This window comes from Macrobrachium nipponense, chromosome 7, assembly GCF_015104395.2.
Source record: "Macrobrachium nipponense isolate FS-2020 chromosome 7, ASM1510439v2, whole genome shotgun sequence".
In the NCBI taxonomy this organism is placed as follows: domain Eukaryota; kingdom Metazoa; phylum Arthropoda; class Malacostraca; order Decapoda; family Palaemonidae; genus Macrobrachium; species Macrobrachium nipponense.
This window is the reverse complement of record NC_061109.1, coordinates 84,179,356-84,203,065: the sequence shown is the minus strand read 5'-3', so window position 1 is coordinate 84,203,065 and position 23,710 is coordinate 84,179,356. Positions and strand designations below refer to the sequence as shown.

The following is a 23,710-nucleotide window of genomic DNA, read 5'->3' as shown; positions in this document are numbered from 1 at the left end:
ACATCTATTCCAAGAAAAGTCCAAACCAAAATCAAATCATCCACTAATAACGTGTGCCTAGCCACCGATCCAATCAATTAATCCAAAAAAAAGAACCAAAAGGGATACTCAAGTAGCAATAAGTTTCCAATCCAGACGGAGGTGCTGTAAACAGATGTTCACAACACCGGCGACAGAAAAATTATGAATAGAAAATGGGAATGATTCCTGATACCCGCCTCCCAGCGGCGGGAATGGGTACTAACCACCTGACTCCCACTACGTGTGTCGTAAGTTTTTAAATTCTGTCGGTTGTCGGAAATTATCAGCTTATATATATATATATCTGACAGGTAAGTGCATGAACAAAATTTCAAGTAATATACTTCAAATAATTTACTCCATGTTCAACAGCACTTAATAAACAATTAAAGACTCATCATAATACTCTAAGACAGGGCAAAAAATGCCCCCAAAAGCAATAAACTGTCTTTAAGTCATACTTTTAGATATCGTTTGCTTTCCGACCAATCAAATACTGCTGGCAATTTATGAACTTCACTTTACACTTCTTTATCTAATAGTAATACTAAGCTTGCATTCATACTCACCCAAACTGTTGATTCTTTTAAGTAACAGCCTTTATAGGTGACAGTATTTGGATGGCGAAGGCTACGTAAGAACTTGATCTCTTTCAAGATATCCTGCCATTTTTCTGCACTTGCTTCCCACTGTAGGACATTTTCTTAATTGCCACCACCTGTGAAAATAATTAATGACAAACTGAACTAAATGTTCCAAATTCTCATACTACAAACTACTTATCCTTTCATGCAATTTTTGATGCAATATTATTGCATCATTTTGACTTAACCATTTGCACTTGACTTAACCATTTTGCACACTTTGAAATGTTTTAACATCACATAAAATTATTTTTATCATAAGTTACTAAATATGCCCTAATTATCTTATCAATTACTTTTTCATTGCACAGAATGCCCTCCAAGAGCAACACAGCATAATGCTCAAGTTGGAATAGAATAGTAGAGTATATAAAAAAGGACACATTTTTTTTAACCTCTTCCCAAGACATGACCTCACAAATAGTCAAATATACTACTACATTAGTAATAAAAAATGGAACAGAAGTGTAACTGTTAATCTAAAATCGGACCAAAAGCCAAACACTAGGACATATGATGGTCATTCAGTTCTGAAAGGAAGATACACTAATGGCAACTGAGTGTAATAGAGATTTTAAGTGTGTCAAAAGAAAACTCACAGTTTGCACTACAGGAAAACTGTTAAGAGAGGGTTGAAAAATAAGACTGGAAGAGAATACTAAACCAGGATTTACATAAAAGACATGAAGGTGGTTGCAGTTAGGGCGCCACAGGACACTGCAAAGAACCTTTAGTAATGCCTAACAGTGTACCATGTGATGTGCACTGACAGCATTTCCTTTCCCCCCCCACCCCCTCTTCGAGGGTCTGTCAGCATTGTCATTTCAATCCCAGCTATCATTGTCTATACTGATTCCATCATAACCTGGTGTTTTTCATCCAAGTTCATTTTATTTTTTATTGGCAGTTCTGTGGTTACATAAAACGGCATGCCACTTCCTGAATACATTACTGTTCAACACACCAATAAGATTTGTCCAAATATTTTCCTCATTTTGATCATCATTGTTCAAATTTTTCCCCCAAACCCAGCTAACTTAGGTATATACTTTGCATCCTCCCTGAGATTTTTCTTCGTGTACCTTTCTGCCGTCCTATCTCTTGTTGCATTCCAGGTCTCAGGTTTTATTTAACCCAAGATTTCTGTCTTTGCCACCGAATCTCCAGTGCTTCTTTACCATCATATCAATTACATTCCGATATTACCCGTTTCGTCATCGACAGTCTGCTCCTCCTCAGATATGGTGTCTAAAACTCTGCCAATCTACTTTGACAATTCAATTTATAAAAGCCACTCTAGTTCTCTTTAAAAGCTTTATGCATTTAAATGTGATCCTCTTGTCAATTTCTTGTAGGGTGATTTATTTTTAGTTTTAGTGAGGCAACGACAAGTTGATAACCACCACTACATACCTACATCTGCTTTCCTTTTCCACTCTTAAATTATTATTTCAGCATTCTTTTTCTCCTCTAATTAATTATAGTTAATGGGTTTTTGGGGTCTGCATTTATGCTCTGAGGATGAATGCAGACTAAATAATTTCCTTTTTATCTACTATGTAGTGGGCTATTTACCTACCAAAAAGTAATTTTTTTAAAAAAAATGAATTTTCAATATAAATTAATATTCTAAACTTACCTGCAGATCTAATACTTGCGTTGTGTCTTTCGTTCACTAACTGGATACAAAAACCTACCAACACTGAATCCTAAACATCAATACAAACATTAAAACAGGTACTGCAATGGTTTGGTGTAATACTTGTACATAATAATACAGCCCACATATACTATATCTCTTTAAATATGAACAATTTTAACAATTTGTATTTTTCATAACTAACAAACCTGAGGTCCAAAATCAACATTTGGAAATAATAACTAGCGCAAGCTGGAAACCGGTAGAATAAAATTAAACTGAGAGATCCAAGGACTATTTGGCAATTCTAGACCAGTCTTGGGCATGTAGTACGCCAGATGCCCTCGCGTCCCGTGACCCGACAGTTACTTTCCTACTGCCTTGAGAATAGGAAATGATTACTTTCTATCTGTTTTTAAAGCTGTTTTAAGTTTGGCCGGATTTTTTCCATTTTTTTTCTCCCTTTTATTTTCTCTTTCTCTGGGTGTTCCCATAAACAATTGGCAACAGGCCAAATGGTCTTCTTAAGAAAGTAGACTGGTTGTAGCTTGTCCCTGTTGGTTTAAGGTCAAATCAACCCATTCCCTTCCCGCCTGCTTTGAGGGAGCATCAGAGTTCCCTCCAACACCAAGCCATTCCTTCTTTATGTAAGTGCAGCAACCGGACTATTAAGAAAAGCGGAGGAGGAGGGAAAGTGTTTAAAAGATCTCTGTATTTACTGAAGGATAGAGCTGATATCATTAAAAGCTACACCTGATCTCATTGTTTGGGCTACCTCTAGTCAGATGATGCGACAGGTCCTAACCGAATCATCTACTCGTGCACCGATCTGGTCATACTGCAAGGCCTAGTACAACTGCAAAAATCTTGCCATCCATGTGCAAGTACGAAGGAGAGTTTACACTATCCTGCACTTCTGCAGCCGTACGCTTACTTTAGTCCTACACTTGCTATTAACTCCTAATAGTGTATGACTTAATGAAAGCCCATCTCCTGACACTGCAAGTCATACCAATCCCGAAAACTGATTCGACAAGCTAATAATTCAAGCAGGCCTAACTCCCTAAAAATAGAATTGACAGTAAGACCATCAAATCAAGTTTTATACACTTAACGTTTTGCTGTCAAGAAGTGTAGTGTCTATGGTTTTGGTGTTGCTGAAGTTGATGACTCCGTGCTATACTATGACTGGATAAATCTTCCATATAATGCAGACAAATTTTCAATAACTAAAAGTATGACTGTTTGCCCAATACACGAGAGCTGTCACGTGCCAAAGTACAATGGGACATCAACAATGAAAGGAATGCCTTGGTGTTGGAGGGAAGTCTTCCGTCGCTCCGTCCAATGGGGGGAATCTGGTTGGTCTGAACTTAAACAACCAAAACACGCTACAGCAATCTATTTTCTTAAGAGACTGTATTTGGCTTGTTGCATATTGTTTTTGGGTGTAAATTCACATGTACTAATATTATGTATTTTGAGGAATATATGTGGCTGTATTATATGCACACTATCGCATATATATGATGCAATATTTTTAATCTCTGTACTGAATGTTTAGGATCACGTCCCGTTAGGTTGTTTTCGTCCACTTAATGGGCATGAAAGTTACTTGATTAGTTCCTGCAGGTTAGTAATGAAACAATAGTTTATAAAGAATGTGGAAGGAAGGAAAGGGAGATTAGAGAAATTAAATACGATACAAAACCTCTTTTGATGCCACATGCCCGTGCATAGTAAACAGCATCCGAACTTCCATGTCCAATTCCCGAGGATCATCGATAGCTATCATGATCATCTCTGTCAATAAATCGGCCACCTCTGGATTACGGAGGCTCCCTGTCCGAGAAGAAGTGGCCATTTTTGGGTGAGCGGCCGAAGCTCCCGAGATGATTATGTTTCCTTTACCTATTACATCACTCACTCAAATAAACACACCAACATCTGCAATGAAGAAAATATTTGTCAATGAAACCACCCCCACCATTGCATATTGTACATTTGTGTAAAATATTTCTCATCATAGGGCACACACTGTAAGCTATCAGAAAGAAATTCTACTAAGCCCTCAGTAATCACTAAGAACAACATGCCGAAACTTGTAAATGTCAACAAAGCTTTACCCACTACTATGTCAATCCCAAAGGTCAAATTTTTCAGATGACATTTGTCAAAAATTGCGTTTTTCCTAACTATACAAACTGAGGTCCTTTTACAAATAGGAACGGTACTAGGGCAGCTGGATAGGTCGGTAAGCTTTCGACAAGGGTTCGTTAGTTACTGCTTGTCCGACAGCGTCGCGCGCGGCGACTGGAGGTAAACAAATCACTTTTGCTTTGGCCCAAGAATACTGCAGAGTGAGGGTGGCATGAGGTGGGGCTTATGTGGTAAAAGGACCTCAGGTTTGTATAGTTATGAAAATGCAATTTTGGACAAATTTGTACTTTGTTCCCGACCGGCCACAAACGTCTTCGTCCTTTACAATAGGAAGACTCACTTCTTGGTTGGTGGAATCTGATTCTTTTGTGAACAACTGTGTTCGCCCAACGCTTGGAAGCCGCCCTGGTCGTAAGAGGAGTGCGGATCCAAGCCTCTGTCCGATTGATCGGGGGTGTGTGCAACCGCAGGATCCAATGGTGTCATACTCTGGACCGAGTACTAAAGAGAGGGGCATGCGCATCTCTTCGTACCAGCAATGCGAACTTGTTCCTGTACAGGAGGCAAATATAAAGTCCATGGGTTTGACTCTTGTTAGGCATTCCACTTCCCCCGCCCCTCCCCCGGCCCCCGCCTCCCCCCCCGACCTTGTAGAAGGAAGTTTTGTGGATATTCTGCTCCCTATCCCTATTGAAAGGATAGGATGGTCCTCTGTCATATAGCTCACCTGCAATCTCGTCCTCATCCAGCGAAGTGACGACCATGGCCCTCTGCCCACAGGGTAGAGGGGAAGGAAAAGATGGTAAGAGAGAGCCAGTCCACTCACTCACTCACACTCCTCCACACTAGTCACACCAGGACTCGATGCTGTTCAGCCTGCCGAGGGCGGGGTTAGCTACGACAACTTGTTGAGCAGACCACCACGGGTCCCAAGGAAGGTATCAAAGACCTGTGGGCAATATCCCTAAGGTAGAAGGACGTAAAGGTAGTCCTGGTTAGACCAGAACTCCTGCCTTCAGGACCTGCGCCACGGAGAAGTTCTTGCGAAACGCCATAACGAGTGGCCAATACTTTGACTTCGTGAGCTCTCGGCACGGGGACGTTACGGATGTCGTCACTACCATCAGCCTCATACGCCCTCCTGATGACCTCAACGCAGCCAGAATGAAATAGTGTTCTTGGATACTTCTTTCTTGGTGACCCCGGTGCTAACGAAGAGGCGTCGACACTCAGGCCTAGGTTGTCCGATTTCTCTTCAGATAGCGCCGTAGCGCCTCACAGGACAAAGCAGCATCTCATCCGCATCATTATCCGGTGGAAGTACCAATATGGAGGGAATCGTGATGACTCGAACCTGTCATCAGGGACTGACCGTTTCTGAGTCTTCGCAGACGAGTTCGGACGAATCGAGCGTCAACGGATCCCATCCCCTGGAGTGTCCGTACATCATAAAGGAAGACCATATTTCCCCTACTCTCTATTCGCCGATGGCCAGTGCCAGCCAGAAGAGGGTCTTGAAGGTTCAAGATCCCTGTCTGACGACTCTCGGAGTGGCTCGAACGGTGTTCGAGTCAGACTCCTAAGGGACAGGGCACGTCCCACGCAGGGCCTGAGTTTCCCTGGGTGGGCAAGAACCTTTCGAAGCTCCTCATAAGCAAGGAATCTCGAACGAGTTCGGAGATGTCCAACCCCCTCAGTTTCAGGACGGCGCCAAGGCGGCTCTGTATCCTTTAACTGTGGGGACTGGAGGATCTTCTCATCGGCGAAGCAGAAACGGGAATCCACTACCTGGCTGAAGAGTGGCTCTGAAGAGGGATAGAAACCCCGTCTACTACACCAACCCCAGAGACGCCCACTTCCCCTGTTACAAGCTGCAGAGGACTGACGGACGTTTCCATCCAGTCCTATCTGCTGTTGGCTGGCCTTTTTATAAACGGAGAAAAGCCTCTTCGTTCGCAAGAGATGGGGTGGATAACCAGCCAGCCGTGAAGACGTAAAGGGAACGGGACTGTGCCTTTGCTTGCTCGGTTGGTACCTAGCTCGACGTGTGGTCTGGGCGAGAATGTTGTGCCAGGGGGGAGTCTCTCTCGGGATAGGAGATGTTAGGTGGTTTTGTTGGGTTTTGCTTCTCCTGCGGAAGAGCCATCAGGTCCGGATACCAAATGGGCCTGTTTGCCATTTGGGAGCCACCAGATCATCCTGATATTCGGAGTGACCATCGCTCTACTGTCACCCTTGCGAATCAGGCTGGAAAGGGGGAAAGGCATAGGCGAAGAGGGTTGTCCCCGGGTGTTTGAGAGCGTCCTCTGCAGCTGCCCATGGGTCCGGCACGGCCGGGAAGAACCACCTGTAGCTTCCTTTGTCCGGTGGCGAACGGATCACGACTGGTCCGCACCCCACATGGTCAGGAGCCTTTTCCGCCACGTCCTGGTGTAGAGACCATCGGATCCCATCACCTGATCCCGACGGCTGAGCGTGTCTGCTTACTACATTCCTCTTCCCTGGAATGTACGTGCCGACAGCCTCTATTTGAGTGTGCCCTGGCCCACCTCCGTGCACCTGCCGAGTCAACTGGTACAACGGGAGAGCACTAGCCCCCGCTGTTTGTTGACGTAAGCCACCACCGGTGGTTTTGCGCACATCAACACCAATGAGTGTCCCATCAAGCGGTCCTGAAACTCTTGGAGAGCGAAGGAAACGCTGCCTTGATTCCATAGCATTGAATGTGAAGGTGCTTGTCGTTCTCGTCCCGCCAACCACACTCCTTAAGTCAGCACTCCTCCTCATTGTGCGCCCCATCCCTCGGTCATGCGTCTGAGAAACAGCCTGCATGTCGGGGGGGAGTGCGCAGTGGCACTGCCTCTTAAGAGGTTCCCTGTCGTCGGCCACCAGGCTAGGTCCTGCCTCACCATCCTGTGTCAGTGAAACACTGGAAAGCTTGGGGATGCCCGTCGCCTGTGACCAACTCTCCTTTAGTCTCCACTGAAGAGACCGCAGTGAAGACGCCTCGTGAGGGACTAACTTCTCGAGTGACGACAGAGTGTCCGATCACGACTTGCATCGCTGAGCTACCTTTCCTCCGAGACAGGAACTGGTTGCTGCCTCCCTGAATCTGCTATCCCGAGTCTGCGGGGAAAGACCTCGCCCTCTACTGAACCTACCGTGTCGATCAACATACCAGTGTCGTCATCCTCTGCTTGGGCTCGAGATCGGACTTTTCGAGTTCACAAACGATTCCCCAGATCGCGACAGAACTCGAGCAGGTCGATCGCCTGTCCTGTAGCAACTGCGAGCGTGAGCTCGCCAGTCCTAACCAATCGTCGAGATACCTCATCAGACGTATCCCCCGAGCGAATGGGCCCAAGCAGAAAGACACAGAGTAACCCTCCAGCGTGAACACCTGTGGGCGGTTGATAGACCGAAGCACAGTGCCCTGAACTGTACACAACCGTCCCGTTCGAGGATGAACGGAGGTACTTTCTTGGAGGACTGATGAATGGGTATTTTGAAATATCTCATCCTTCAAGTCCACTGAAAGCATGAAATCGTTTCTCGCCTGATGGATTCGAGCACTGAGCGTGCGTCCCATCGTGAACCGGGTCTTGCGAACAAACCGGTTCAGGGGAGAGGATCTTATCACCGTGCGCCAGCCTCCCCGTAGACTTTTCACCAGGACGAGTCGAGTAAACCCGGGGACTGAACCGTGACGATCTCTACAGCTCCTACTTGCTCAGGCATTGTCTTATCTCCTGTCTTAGTGTGCTACGTCCTTCGTGAACCCTGGGACTTAGACTGCTGTTGAACTCGGGTTGGGTGGTGAGGGTGGCCGATATTCTAAGGGTAATAGATATCCCTCCCGAAGGACATCTACATCCAGGTCTCATCGGCCGTAGCGCTGCCAAGTTCCCAATGGCTGGCCAGGGCCCCCCCCACTTCCCGGGCAGCAGGTGAGGGGGAACGCCGTCCCTAGCGTTTCCCCCCTTTCTTCGACTTCTTTCCCAGAGCCTCCACGGGATGAGGAGGGCTGGGAGGCGGGCTGGTTACGGCACCCCCCTTGCTAGAAGTCGAAGAAGACAGGTCATCCTCGGGGCTTCGACGCAGCAACCGTCTTAGCAGGGCCGAGGAACGCTAGCCGAGCTCTTAGACTTGGCCGCAGTCCCGAGGCTGCCCAGGAAGCCTTCGAGTACTGCCTGGTGAACCAGACGGGTCACTGTCTCGGTGGCGCCGTCCTGTCACCGCAGCGTCCACCATCTCTCCTGGGAAGAGCGACTGGAACTCCGTAAAGGTCCGTTTCGAAGTCCCAACGCCGCCGCTCGACGCCCGCCCGCCTGGAAAACCCGAGTTAAGGTACAGCGTCCCTTCGTCTGAGAAACCAGTTGGCCCACAGGTTCACCGTCTGGTGGGCAAGGAAGGGAGATGGCTCTTCCCCAGACTGCAAAGTCTCCTGAAGGCCGAGTCGTCTTCCGGGAGAAATTCCCCCGAGTTGGCTGCGACCTTAGATACTGTGAGGGACCACAGATTCTAGCCAGGAGACGGCCTGGAAGCTGCCATAGCGGTAGATTCCAGGCTAAGTGCCTCTTGCTGCGAGAACCGACAGGTTCTCGGCTAGGAGCTGTTGCAGAGACAAACCCGGAGTCAGCCTAGCTAACCTCCGGGGTCACCTGTTTGGGCGTCATCGTCGGTCTTCAGATGGCACGTAAACGCCGCTGTCCTAGCAGAGGAGGTGGAAGTAGCTTGCTAGCCTTCCAGACTTAAGCGAACCGTCTTGTTCCGGAGACAACGTTCAACCTGTCCAGCACTGAGTCAGCCAGCTCTGATCCGCAAAACCCACCGTCGTCTGGGTTCCCTCTTCGGGCCCCAGAACGACTTCGAGCCGGGACGTGGGCTCGGATGGTGGGAGCGGCGATCCTTCCCCGAGGTCGTTGCTGACGAATCAGCGAATAACCTCGGCAAAGTTTCCTCTGGATCTCTGGATGACTGCATCCTGTTGAGTCGGACCGTCCAGTCCTCAAACAGGAGCACCTCCGAGACCCTCCTCCCTCAAAGGAGAGGAGCAGCGACAGCCCCCTCTCGGTCTCCTCCAACCACCTTGGCGTACGACCTGGCTGGTCCGAGAACCGAGCCTGGGACGTACGACGACGTGGCGGATCAACTGAGGGGCGTCACAGTCCCTCACGATCACGTCCTCAATACTCGCGCCCTTCACCGGTGTACCCGAGGAGGTTGAACGTATGGGAGAGGCAGACCTGACCGCTCTCTCCTTGCTCACTGGCAGAACCAGCGGCTTGGAGGACTGTCAGGCGATCGCCAACAACGCCGCGGTTGCGATCGAGCTGCAGACCCTAGTCGAGCCGTCTCGCTGTGGAAGAACGCTGACCGAGAACAAGCGCCCCGTTTCTCGTGTGTCAGAGGAGCTGGTGCCTGGTCGCCGTAACCCGATCGCTACTCTGTGAGGATCGAAGTCAGGCGACCGGCGAGCTCCACTTCACATGGTGAACCGGTGCGTATCCTCAACTGTGCGTCAGTTTCGCTGTACCAAGCCGTGGCTGGCCGGCGACGGGGGGACCTCTTCCCAGCCTCACCCGTGGCCGGTCATGGACCGTCATCGTCCGCCCGGGTAGCCCAGCTGCTCGCCGCGAGAGCAGAGCGTCTGGTGAGAGTCCGTGAGCGGCTAGTTCACACCGTCTTCCGCTCCGTTTCCGTGAACCTGACGCTGAGGCGGACTCAGAGGTCTGGTTCCTGCTGCACGGTCCCGCGTGGGTAGGCGACCGGGGTAACAACGTCGGTACCTCTCGCGCAGAGCGGCCGGCGGATCCTGCTTCTAGTGGCCGAACCCTGACAGCAGTGAGGAGTCCGGTGTTAGCCGGCACCCCTCTGGTCCCCGTAGTCTTCTTCCTTGCTGTGATAAGAGACGGGTCCTGCTCCCCGTAGAGAGGCAGGGCGACCAGCGGAAGAACCCCCCGTCTCCACCAAGCGAGACGGGCCCTTAGAAGCCCGAAGTGATACTTCCTTAGGGGGGGGGGGAGGCGACCTTCCTTTCTTCTTAGGCGGGGTAGCCTTATAAGAGAAGAAGGGGAAGAGGGCGGCCGACGAGACGTCAAGGGAAGACGATGAAGACGACGACGACACCTTCCTCCTCTTCTTCTTCTTCTTTCGCACCTCCTCAGGACCGACGTCAGATCTGTCATCAGGACGGAGCCGGGGCTGCTGTTGCCGGAAGCACAAACAGGGCCCGACGTACCTGTCCGACAGACCAGCATCGTGAGCCGGCGGCGCCAGGAACAGGAGCAAACACATCAGCAGTGCAGCATCACAGGAACGGCAGTCCGAGATGGCATGAGGCAGGACAGAACAGAGCGGTGGGTCCGGCAGTACGCGACTGTGTGGGCGGTACAGATGGTCGAACCAGCGGCACAGAAGTCATCGGTACCCGTGGTATGTCCATGGGCGAGCTCTTCGGGCACATTAAGTCCGGTCGGCCCGGCAGCACGGCAAACACCCAGGTGGCGGCATCACACATCCCCCGAGTTACGGCGACTGGCCCCTGCACCGATTTGTTGTTGTTAGCAGAGACCGGCGTGCTGGGTGTACCCAGGTGATGAAGTTGACGCGTAGCGTGTTTTGTCAGGGTCGTGTGGTGGTTGTGACCGTTGCATGAGTAACCGCCACGGAGCCAGCGAGTATGATAGAGCCAGCCCCTGTACAATCGGCACGCTGCCCTGCATCCCCAACGATGCCACCCCTGTCCGAGGTCTCCTTCACGGGCAAAAACCGCACCTAGGAGGCAAAAGTGGTGATTAGAAGGTTCCTCTACCCGCGTCGGCGCAAAGACGAGCGGATAAGGACCCCAGAATTCAACTCTACGTCGGGTATCTAGCCGCCTCCTCCACACTCAGACAAACTTCGGGAGAGGAGAGGACCTAGGCCCCCCCCCGAATGGGGAAGGCGCGGGACGTGGAAGTTGAGCGGGCGGCAGAAAAGAAGACAGTGTCCGTCCCAAAGAGTCGCGGGAGGAAGCTTTCCGACGACCCCTTTGCGGCCTTCGCTTCTTCCTCCCTCATACAATGTCCGACTACTGCGCCTCCGACCCATTCTTACACAATCACAAAGGCTCGGCCCGGTGCATTCGAGCCCCCCGACAACCGGCACACAAAACATGAGGGGTCAATCTCCGGGAATGATCTAAACTTCCCGCCCTTGCGCCCTTCGATAACCCGGGCAAAGTCCTCCTTGGTGTAGCGAGGCGAGAGTATTCCATCATTATTTACTAAGCCGTAATTAATATGAAGAGAGAAATAATTGTACTTACAAGCTCTTCATACACAATTACAAACAAATTAGAAAGCAAACGGAAACGACGATCAGCGGCAGAGAGCGAACCACACGTCCATTCCACTGGTGAGGCCGAAAAGCAAAAGGATTTGTTTACCTCCCGTCGCGCGCTGCAGCGGCCGCCTGTCGACAAGCAGTTAACTACCGAACGCCCTTGTTCGAAAGTTAACGCCTGTCCACTGCCGCTAGTACCTTCCTATTGTAAAGGACCGAAGGTTTGTACTGCCGTGTCGGAACAAAATCTTAATTGTGTCCAATCTATTGTCTTACAACATTGCAACTTATACTCCATATATGATTAAGTTCCCACAAAATACAGTAACAGAGAAAGCAGGACCTTATAAGTGAAAATTATATGTACCACATACAGATTCCGAATGTACCAGCTGCCCCCAGTTTATCAGCAGACTCGGTTATCGGCGATGCCTGGTTTGGACTATAATATGGCCGAGTTCCGCTATCAGCGCCATAAATCGCAAGTTTCGGTTAATGGTTTTCCGCTTATCAGCAAACCCCCAAGTAACAGAGCCCCTGCTGATAACTGGGGACTACATATATTATCTAATTTAAAATTCAAGCTGTATTCATTCCTAACATGGTGTATCTCAGTCTATCTTCATAATTAAGACATTTTACCACTAACTGTTACACGAGTCCTTTCTTAAACATTTTCAGGACAGCCATAGGCATGAATCTTTTGCAAATGCCCATTTTATAAACTTTTTGCACTGTTTGCACTTAAAAGTCAACCTACTCTACGTAGCATCCGCTAAACACTGCTTCTTTTACAACTATCGTCTGACGCCGATTGTGGTTTTTGGTATATGCAAAATGTCAATTTTTATCACCGCTGTTACATTAATTTGTAGCAACTAATTGTTTAACGTAGCTGAAGTGGGCCGTTCTGACCAGAAAATTTGAAATTTTTCATAAACAACAAACCTTCCGAGATACATTCTACCCTAATAGTGCAGGTTGTGGCGTAACGCTGGCGGCGTAGAATATCTTTAAAAAGGCCATTGGTCGTTGTAGCCACTCCCCGACCTATAAACACATCCAGGGAAGCTTTGATAAATTGGCAAATATAATTTTTCTACAATTTTTTTTAATCCGATCGTAAGAGTATACAATCGTTGGTATGACTTACAGCAATTAACAGACAAACTGATAGAGGTTATAGCATGAGGGGATGAGTCAATGCCCAAAGCGTTTTGTTACATTTTAAAGTTTCTCCGTGTGTTGCGCCTGTCCTAAGAAATTTGAACGAGCCAGAAGGCCTTGTGTCCTTACCGCTATCAAAAACAAGAATGGAAAGAAACAAGAGGAACAACAACAGCTGGCTTTCCCAAGTGTGACAGGACGCCATCACAAGGCCAATCAGTGCAGCTCGTCAATAGGACTGTTGAGACTGCAGCCCCCCCAATCAGAGACGCCAGCCACACATAACGGTCCATAACACAAACACATGGGCATGCATGTGAAGAAACTCACACTTCGTCAGTGCTAGAACTTATCATTACACACAGTGATACAACGCACTAGAACCCATGCAGATTACATTAACAACAACATAATTATACGAATTGCGGGGAGAAAGGGGCAGGGCTTCCCGCGGCGTGACAAGGAGAGCGTGGACTACCATGAACCGCAGTCTGTCTCAGCTGTTGTTGTGTGAATGTGTCTGAGAGTTCTTGCGTCTCTCTGATTTTCAATAGTGTTTTTCAATTTGTCCATGGATGTTTTAAAATACTGTTTAGTGTAACAATTAAGGTTTTTCATAAATTATTCTTTTTGTGTCTGTTCGTTTCCTTCACTACAATATTAAAAACAAAGGCTAAATGTTTCTGGAGCAGCACCTCCACTAATTTTTATGCATACAGCCCCACTGAGCATCATCATTCCACTTGAGAAAACGTTTACATGGAAGCTAAAGGGGGAGATTACCAGATTAAAAAAGTGAAGGAATTGTTGCTGTTTGACAGACCAGCCTAGATTCAATAAGCTGATAAAAAATACAGCTTCTGTGCAACAAATGTTAAAAAATTCCTGTGACTCGAAATAACAGGATAGAAAACAGTTGTGATTGCTACTTTACATTAAAAGTGTTCCACTCAACTTCAAATGGTTTCATTTCATGTACAGAAAAAAAAATAACCCTATACATAATACCTTTCATACACTTTTAAACACAAAAGCAGATATTTATAAATTGACACATCGATCGCTAAATTTGCACTTTTTTAACTTTATACTTTCTTTGGAAGAGTTGCGTCGGTGGCAATAGAACAACATCATGGGCATATAGTTTACATTAATACCTATTAATAACTTCATTAAAAAATTTTAACATCATTTTGCATAACCTTTAATATGGTTGACGTTATTTCAGCCAATGTATGTACTTCGTAGTGACATAACGCACTCTCAGCTTTGGTCAGGTTAGGCCTTTGATCCAGAGATGGTTAGGGCCCTACAGGACCTCACAAAAGCTATAATACCATAGGTAGACTGCACTCTGACTTTTCAATATTTTGTTTCCCCTCCATCCAAACCTTTTTCTCACCGTGTTCCCAGATTTCTGTTCGAAAAGTTTTACTCTCTGGTGTGGTCAAGAATATGCATAAGGACTTTTAAAGGAGAATGCAAATCAGCTAGAGGAGTGCCACACCCTCCCTCTCCAAGTCTGCACACGAGAGGTTATGAGGAGTTCTAAAAAGGCCTATATAATGGGATATAAACGTCACTCATCACAAAAATTATCTATTTATACACCATACTATTCTAAGTCACTCTCATGAGGTCTACCAGGTAGAATTATCTTTATATCTATTATTTTGTTAGATCCCTGATCTGTCACAAGGCAAATCAGGGTTCACGAGAACCAAAAGAAGATACAATCACATACAATCAAATCAACAGACAACATGCGGGCTAACATGTTTGTCAACACTGAATTTTTTGGCTATAAATATCATTAAATGGAAAGAACAATGAAGATGGCATTGAGAGCAAACCGCACATCCTCTAAACTTAATATAAAAATAACAGGATCGGAATGACAAAAAATAGAAAAAAATAAAAAAATAGCCACAAACTCCAGTTATACAGTAATTAATGAATAACTGTCCCATGACATGTCACCGGATAATTGAAGGATTCGATAACTTTACTACCATAAAAAGTTCTTAAAAATGTAAACCAATGTTTCTACTACGTATAAGGAAACCTGGGACATGCACGTAACGCATGAAATGCAGCAAAGAAAGGTAAACTCATCAATAGCTAAGCAAACAAACACAAAAGAAAACAAAAGTGCTCAATTAAATTTCGCAAGCACTACGGCTTTCAATATCTTACCCAATATCATTCTACCAAGGCCACCCTCGCCATTCTGTAAGTGAAACTCTAGTAATAAAGCCATCCTCCAATAATGTAAGCTCCTCCAAAAATATAAGCAGCAAAGTCCTACAGCAAAAAGCAGCTTAAGGGGGGGCCTTCCCCTTTTATTTTTGATGAATATTTTTTAAATTCTTCAAAATCTGGTTAATGGCTGTAAGACCTGAGCCCCTCTTTTTAGTATTTTTTTTAAAATACTAAGAATTAATGTGGGGTTTTGGGCCCCCCCCTTCACACTGTGACTAAGGGCTGACATTGCTCCTGATGACTATTGACGTTTGGTCCTTTTCTGCCCAATTTATTAAATTATTGTCCATTCTTATTTCCGCCTGTCTCTTAAGTCTGGCACCAACCTGGCTGATTCCTTGGTGAATGCGTGTTATGAGTGGTGCATGCCCAGCATAGAGACGAGAGAGCCATGAGAGTCAGTGTCCCAGAATGTTTGCCACAGGGGGGTTGATGCTGCTCTTTACTCAAGCATTTTTCGCTTATTTGCTGTTTTTTGCTTGTTTTCTTACATCTAGTAACTCTTAAACATTACAATTTATATATGTTTGTTGTATACTGATGTTAAGTGGACAATATGCCCAAAAAGGATCTGCAACTATGGCCCATTTAGCAATTTTGCTAAAAAAGATACATAGGGTCGAATGTGGACTGTTTTTTTTTTATTTTTGTTGATGTTCCAGCGCGCCATTGCCACCTACCATTGTTTGTTGTGTATCCAGAGATGTCGCGCCGCATTCGCACCACCCAACAGACACAATGCTATGTTTTTGGCTGCTGAAAGCCCCGCCCCGCATTGCCTTCGACGTTCGTTCCTGCTGCGCCATCATCTGAGGTTTTTTCTCACCTTCACAGTTACGCTCGCCGTTGTGAAAGTATAAAGGACATGAAAGGGGAGTATATAATGACAAATTCTTAATTGCTTGGTTTAACCAGGCAACAAAGTCAGGTGGTAGTTTATGAGTAGCCTCGCCTCGAGCAAATAATATGACAATTTGTCGAAAATTGCATTTTTCCTACTATACAAACCTGAGGTCCGTTAACAATAGGAAGTACTGCGCAGCTGGAACGGTCTAAAGCTTCGAACAAAGGGGAGAAACGGTAGTTACCTGCTTTGTCCGCAGTCGCGCGCCGCGCGACTGGGAGTTAAACAAATCACTTTTGCTTTTGGACCATGCAAATACGCAGAGTGAGGGTGGCAGAGGAGGGACTGTATGTAAAGGACTGCAGGTTTTGTATAGTTAGGAAATGCAAATTTCGACAAATTGTCATTTGTTCCGATACGTAATACAAACCGTCGTCCTTTAACAATAGGAGGACTCACTTCTTGTGGGATGAATCTGAGTCTTTTGATGACAGACTGGTGTTCGTCCATCCCTGGAATGCCTCCCTGGTCGTAAGAGCGAGGGAGGGATCCAGCCTCTGTCCGATTGATCGGGGTGTGTCACCGCAGGATCAATGGTCAGACTCTGGGCCGAGTACTAAGAGAGAGGCAAGCGTATCTCTTCGTACCAGCAAGCAAGAACTTGCTCCTGTTTGCAAGAGGCAACATAAAGTATGGGTTGTCTCAAGCTGGCATCCACTTCCTCCCCCTTGTTGGAGGAAGTGGTGGATATACGCTCCTATCCCTAGTGAAAGGGATAGGATGGTGCTCTGTTGAGTAGCTCACCTGCATCTTGTCCTTATCCAGCAGGGTGACGACCGTGTCCTCTAACCACAGGTAGAGGGGAAGAAAAAGATGGGAAGAGGAGCCAGTCACACTCTCATTCACCATCCATCTTCACGGTCACACCAGGACTCGATGCTGTTCAGCCTGCGAGGGTCTGGGTTCGCTACACAACGTGTTGAGCAGCCACCACGGGTCCCAAGGAAAAAGATCCAAGGACCTGTGGGCAATATCCCAGAAGGTAGAAGGAAGGGCATGTGGTCTGGTTGGACCAGACCCCTGCCTTCAGTACCTGCGCCAAGGAGAAGTTCTTGTGGACAAGGCAGCATCTCCTTCGCATCGAAGGCGGGTGGAGTCCATTAGGGATTGGGATTGTGAACGACTCGAACCAATCGTCAGGGACCGAAGGGTTCTGAGTCTTCGCTACGAAGTTCGGTACGAAATCGAGCGTCACGGATCCCCATCCCCTGGGTGCCTGACTTCGCAGGAGAAGTCATGCAGATCCTCAGAGGAAAAGAAGGAAATAGTCGCATGACCTATCCCTCTTCTCTACTTCGGTGATGTCCAGTACCCATACTGGTCTGTCCGTTAGCAACGAAGTCTCTCGCATCCTCCTATCCCCATGCAGCGAAGTTCTCGGTAGTGGATAGGACACCGACACTCCATGGTGGGTGTCAATGGTATGGGTACTGTGACAAGCTATTAAAACGAAGTAATGGTTGCTGTGTAACAAACCGAACTAAGTCAACAGCGTAATTCGTAACTGACTCGGGCGCTCTGACAGCTGCCGACTGACTGCGTTCGGTAGGAGGCAAGTTGTCAAAGCATCCGAGTAAGTCACGTGACCTTCGCCTTTAAAGGGTTATGCCGAGAGACAAACAAACAAATGATGTATTTGTTTGTCACCAATGCCGGACAGCGAGGTGATGATTCTCTTAAGGCATGTACCCAACAGGCGAAAGTCAATTGCCTTCTAGAGACCGCGGTCCCTGAAGGTAAAACATCTCATGTTTGTTGAATCTCAGCTAAGGAGAAACAACACTATGTACCGTTGAAGACGAAGGTAGATATTGAATGCAACCTACGTCTCCACATATGAATCGAGAGAAGGATCTCAAGATTCATAACCTGTGCTTACAAATGACTGAAAACGCTAACCGCTATTTCATTGCTGTCCGGTGAGAAGTCGTAGTTGCAATGAAAGCGGGGCGTTCTTCGGTAATGAAAACACAGGTGAAGGCCGCCTGAAGAACTGCTTCTCATGGGCTGAACATTTGGAGGTAGAGCTGTCAGGTCGGAGAGTAGGCGATGTCTTCTGACACATCTTGTAATTCGGGTGTTGAACAATGAACAATTGTACACCTACGAATACGAGATATTTTGAAGACAAACTCAGATGTCTGCAAAATCATTCGCATTATCGCAGTGCGATGCAGCGGGAGACTTGTACAGACTTCTGTTACCGTGCGGTAAACAGAAAGATGAAAGAGTCCAAGAGATCTCTGTTGAAAATTCTCGCAATGTCGAAGGCGATGGAATCTAGCGTCACCGCAGTAGATGGTCCTTCATTATTGCGAGAATCCCCTGTTAATCAGAGACCTAAGTCCATGATTGTTAGGCAGAGATACGGTTCGGTAGTCAATCAAGCAGGGGAGAGAGAGACATACATGACCGTGAATCTCGGAGGCCCAGCTGATACTGAGCTGCTATGAGGCAGTTCAATACGCAGTGGTTGAGCCTGCTGACTCGTCATCCTGAGTTGCCAGGTAATCCATATTCCACGAAGGAATGCGTTCGGCTAGAAACTACCGAGCATAAAAGATATGCTCGGGCATTATATTTAGGCGAAACGAATTTCGGTAAATATAAAAGTTGAAATGGCGTTGTCGTGACAAAACCATAAGTATATAAAATTGAAACTGAAAACTCCTGGGAGGTTGCAGGCAACCCCGAGTTGCAGTTCAATTAGAATACTTCTCGTCTAAGTCGCAATCCGTAGAATAAAATAACTAGGATATGCGCCTACCCCTCGGACAATTCAACTGCTTAGCAGAATCATGTCGCGAGGTTAATATACGTAGTATATTTGTAGGATTCTGAACAACGATCTCCATCCTAAATTCTTTCCTTCAAGAAAACAAAATAAGGATTGGAGATCGACCACCTTCGTTCTCTATTAAAGAGAGTGTGGAGGAGTCTTCCTTGAAGGAAAGCTTCAATGGTGTGAACAGAATACTAAGACGATAGTTCAAGCCAAACTGGATATTCCCGTCCGATCTCCTCTATTCCAGGTTGGTCGCCTACTGTGAGATAGTTTCTTTCAGCAGCAGTCTTCTTCACAATGCTAGAAATTCCAGGAATTCGAGCATAGGCGAGGTTCCCGATTATCGTGTAACATATCGGGGATTCTCGTCTCGCTCACTTTGGACCGTGGTCTCGCGTAAGTGTTTGAAGATCATAAAAAACTCGAACACTCTGAATGCGCTAGAAATTCCGTAGAATTCTAAGCAGTCTGCGAAACCCCCACCGAATTCGTCAAACGATATCGGCTGGTGGTCCTCTCGATTCCCGTAGAAATCGAGAATGGAGCAGGATTCCTCCTCAACGACCGGGGCTTACGTCAGGTAGGACCCGAAGGTCTCGGTAGCGCAGTCCCGAACGTGGGATCCTACAAAGAAATCTCTGTAGGATCCTTCCCCTTTCCCTCGTAGCCGTAAGGAGAGAGGGAATGGGGAAGGAATTGGATACTCGCTCGCCTTCCCAGTGGAAACTAGCAGTTGGAGAAGAGTAGGAGCAGCCATCGCCTTGCGGCGATGGCCTCTCAGAGTCTGGGAAAACGTATCGTCAGGAGACGTTTTCGTTTTCCCGCGGAGGGTTACGAACTCTCACTGTAGGTAAGGGTCTGCCGCCACTGTGAACGTCGTCTGGGTGGGGCTGATCGACACCTGACAGGAGAGAGCCGAACCGTCCTCCGACTCATTCCAGTCCTCGTCGAGGTCGAAACCTCTCAGGAGGACCGAAGGAGTATTTAAATACGGTGTCCGCAGACACGTAGAAAACGCCGCTGTCGCAGTAGAGGAGGTGGAAGTAGCTTGATCGACCGGCCAGAACTGAGAGAGCCTTCTTGTCCGGAGACGAGAGACACTGGTTCGAGACAGAATCGGCAAGCTCCGATCGCGGCAGACCCACCGTCGGTTTGGGTTCCCTCTCGGGCCCCAAAACGACTCGAGCAGAGACGTGGGCTCTGCTGGTGGGAGCGGCAATCCTTCCGCAGGGTCATTATGCTGACGAATCAGCTTAATGACTTCTGCAAATTCCTCTGTATCTCGGGAGTAACCGCGTCTTGCGGAGTAGGACCGTCCAGTCCCTCCAACAAGAATAGATCCCTAGATACTCCTCCTTCAGAAGGAGGAAGAGCGGCAGACCCCTGACGGTCGCCTGCAGCTAATTGCGCGTATGTCCTGGTCGGTCCTAGAACCGTGCCTGGTCCATACGGCGTCATAGCGGGGTCGCGAGCGGCGCACCTCTCGCGATCACTCAAGGTACCTCGCTCCTCCCGGCGTAGCCCGAGGAGGTTGAAGGTACAGGAGAGGCAGACCTGACGCTCCCCCCTAGCTCGCTGGCAGGACCAGCGTGCTTGGAGGGCTGCTGCCGATCGTCAACCCGCGGTGGCGATCGAGCAGCATGCCTAGCCTTGCCGCTCGCCTGAGGCGAGAGGCTTGGCTGAGAACGTCGACGCTGATCTCTAGCGTCAGGCGAGCTGTTGCTGGTTACCGTCTCCGCCCGGTCCCAGATGGGAGCGGCGTCAGGTGACCTGCTAGGCTCGCTGTCACGGTGAGACCGGCGAGCGTCCTCTCGGCGCGTCGAGCCGCTGGTACCAGCCGTGGCTGGTACCGACGGCCGCGGGGACCCCTTCCTCGCCTCAACCCGTTATGGGAGAGGCCGACCTGACGCTTCCCCCTCGCTCGCTGGCAGGACCAGCGTGCGTGGAGGGCTGCTGCTGATCGTCAACCCGCGGTGACGGTCGAGCAGCAGGCCTAGCCTTACCGCTCGCCTGGGGCGATTGGCTCGGCTGAGAACGTCGAGACCGATCTCTAGCGTCAGGCGAGCTGCCGCTGGTCACCGTCTCCGCCCGGTCCCATCGGGAGCGGCGGACGGGTGACCTGCTAGGCTCTGTGTCGCGTCGAGACCGGCCAGCGTCCTCTCGCCGCGTCAAGTCGCTGGTACCAGCCGTGGCTGGTACCGGCGGCCGCGGGGACTCCTTCCTCGCCTCAACCCGTGGCTGATCAGCGACCGTCACGTTAGCCCGAGCAGCCAGTTGATCGCTGCGAGAGCGTCCACTGGCCTGGCGAGAGTTGTGTGCACGACTCTCGCCAGTCTTCTGCTCCGCGCCGCGTCTTGACGGCGAGCGAGCTCGGGCGTCAAACTTTGCTGGACGGTCTTCTTGGAATAGCGTCCACTCGGTGCTTCTCGCGAACGAGAAGCGGCCGAGACGGAACCTGGTTTAGCGGCAGACCCGCTAGCACCAGGTTAGGACGCACCAGCCGAGGCTGGTGCCTCTGGTCCCCGTCGACTTCTTCTTTGCAGAAGAAGCGACGGGCCCCGTTCCCCGAAGGAACAGGCGGACAGCAGAAGAGCTCCCCAGCTCGCCTGAGCGAGCCGGGCCCTTAGAAGATCCCGAAGGAGTCTTCTTAGGGGGGAAGGAGGCAACCTTCTTCTTCTTCGGCTGTTTGGCCTTAGAAGTCGAAGGGGAAGGAGAGGCAGCGGACGACGAAGAAGACGACGAAGACGACGACGACACCTTCTTCCTCTTCCTCTTCTTCTTCGCCAGGCTCCGCAGGACAGACGTCAGGTCTTCCATCCAGGAGGGAGCCGGGGCAGTTGCCGAAGCAACAGGGCCCGACTGCACCTGTCCGGAAAGACCTGAGACTGTGACAGCATCACCAACAGCAGGAACAACAGGAACAGGTCCAGGAACAGCAGGAACATCTGAAAGTGAATGAGCAGCAGGCACCTGATCTGAAAGGGAATGAGCGGCTGGGACAGCAACAGGTACGGCAGGCACGGCAGGTACCACAGGAGAGACAGGCGTCCTGTCGGCAGCTACCGTCATCCTCGGCACTGGCGGCAGGTCCAGGGGGGTACTCTTTGGCCAGCGGCAGTCCTGGGGTCGGCAATAACAAAGAACCCAGGTGGCGGTGGCACCGTCCTGATTGGCAACGGCAGGAATTGGTTCTGGATTGCAGCCGTGGGTGTTACCGACATGACATGTGGTGTGTACACCAGGTGCTGGTGACATCTCATATGCTGGTGTCGAGATTGTGGTTGTTGTAGTGGTTACCGTATCATGAGTGACCACTGCCGACCCCCGCCAACCGCTGAATCAACCCCTGCAGTCCCAGCGACTCCCACACCTGTTCCAGGTCGTCCTCGCTGATGGCAAACCTGCGGAAGCAACAGTCGGGTTAGTTAGAGGGGCTTCTCTGCGCCTGGGGGGAGAGAACCCCACCCAGAGCGGACGGAAGACCCCGAGTACAACTGGACGTCCGTTACCAAAGGAGTCACTGGACTTTCCGATGACTTCTTGTGTCCTCGTACAGCACCCACTGCGCCTCTGACGAATGCATACACGTTACACAGGGCTCGTTGCGGGAGCACTCTCGCCACGACAACGAGTACAACCTCGTGAGGGATCTACATCTACATCCAAGGTCGTCTCCCACGGATGTAGCACCTGCGGTAACATAGATAGATTAGTAAGAGGGGTTCCCTCACGCACGGGGGGAAGACATGCCCCACCCCGAACGCAAGGAAGACCCCAAATACAAATACAATGAAGAAGCTGAGCGGGGGGCAGGAAGGAAGACGAAGAATCGGCTACCAAGGGAGTCGCGGGAGAGCTTTCCTTTCCGACGACTTCCTGGCAGACCTTCGCTTCCCCCACCCCCCGCCCACAGCAGTGAAAAGTAATATGAAAATGAAACAGAATACCCTTGCGATTCACTTCATAGAACTTAAAGGAGAAAAGATCAATTCCCGGGTAAGAACGGAAACTTGATCTAATAATATGATGCTATCATAAAATATATATGAAATGAAACAGAATACTGCACTTGCGATTTCATTTCACATAAAAAAAAAAAATCGTAAGGATCAATTCCCGGGTAAGAACGAAAATTGATCCAGATTAAATTCATGCAATCACTAAATGAAAATGAAAAGAATATTGCAATTGCGAATCCACTTTCATTGCATTCTATTATACAAAATTAAAAGTTCGTGCCGAGCGCAGTCACACTCTCGGTAACGAACGCACAGGGCAAAAATATAATGAAAAAAGTACTTACATTTTCAATTACACCCTTCGCCCAAATACATGACTCGGCGCTCGAGCGCGCCCGCCCTCGGCACCGAGACATAATTCAAGGGTTCATAATTAAGTAATGAAAATGAAAACAGTGTACTTACAGTTTCATTTTCAAGTCAAACAAACCATTAGTAGAAAACACAATATAAACAAAGCATACGACGATGAAGCGGGCAGAGAGCGATGACGAACACGTCCTTCACACCCGCGGCCGAAAGCAAAAGTGATTTGTTTACCTCCCAGTCGCGCGGCGCGCGACTGTCGGACAAGCAGTTAACTACCGTTCTCCCCTTGTTCGAAGCTTACGACCGTTCCAGCTGCCGCTAGCTACTTCCTATTGTTAAAGGACCGATGTTTTGTATTACGTATCGGAACAAAACCCCTTTTAGGGGGGGGGGGGGGGGACTGGGGGGGGGGGGGAACTTGGTGCAGGAAACCAAGCAAAAAAAACACTAAGAACTATTAGAAAGAAGGAAAGG

General features: G+C 48.7%; 2 protein-coding genes across 2 annotated transcripts in view; one reads left to right on the top strand and one right to left on the bottom strand.

Annotated features, from left to right (window-relative positions):
• LOC135217218 (serine/threonine-protein kinase Tao-like) overlaps window positions 1-4,168 on the bottom strand; it is a 28,434-nt gene extending 24,266 nt beyond the window's left edge. The window contains 3 exon segments of the mRNA XM_064252948.1: window positions 591-700; window positions 703-739; window positions 4,016-4,168. Coding sequence (XP_064109018.1) covers window positions 591-700; window positions 703-739; window positions 4,016-4,168 — 300 coding nt within the window.
• LOC135217772 (serine/threonine-protein kinase Tao-like) overlaps window positions 1-23,710 on the top strand; it is a 196,065-nt gene that overhangs the window by 92,367 nt on the left and 79,988 nt on the right.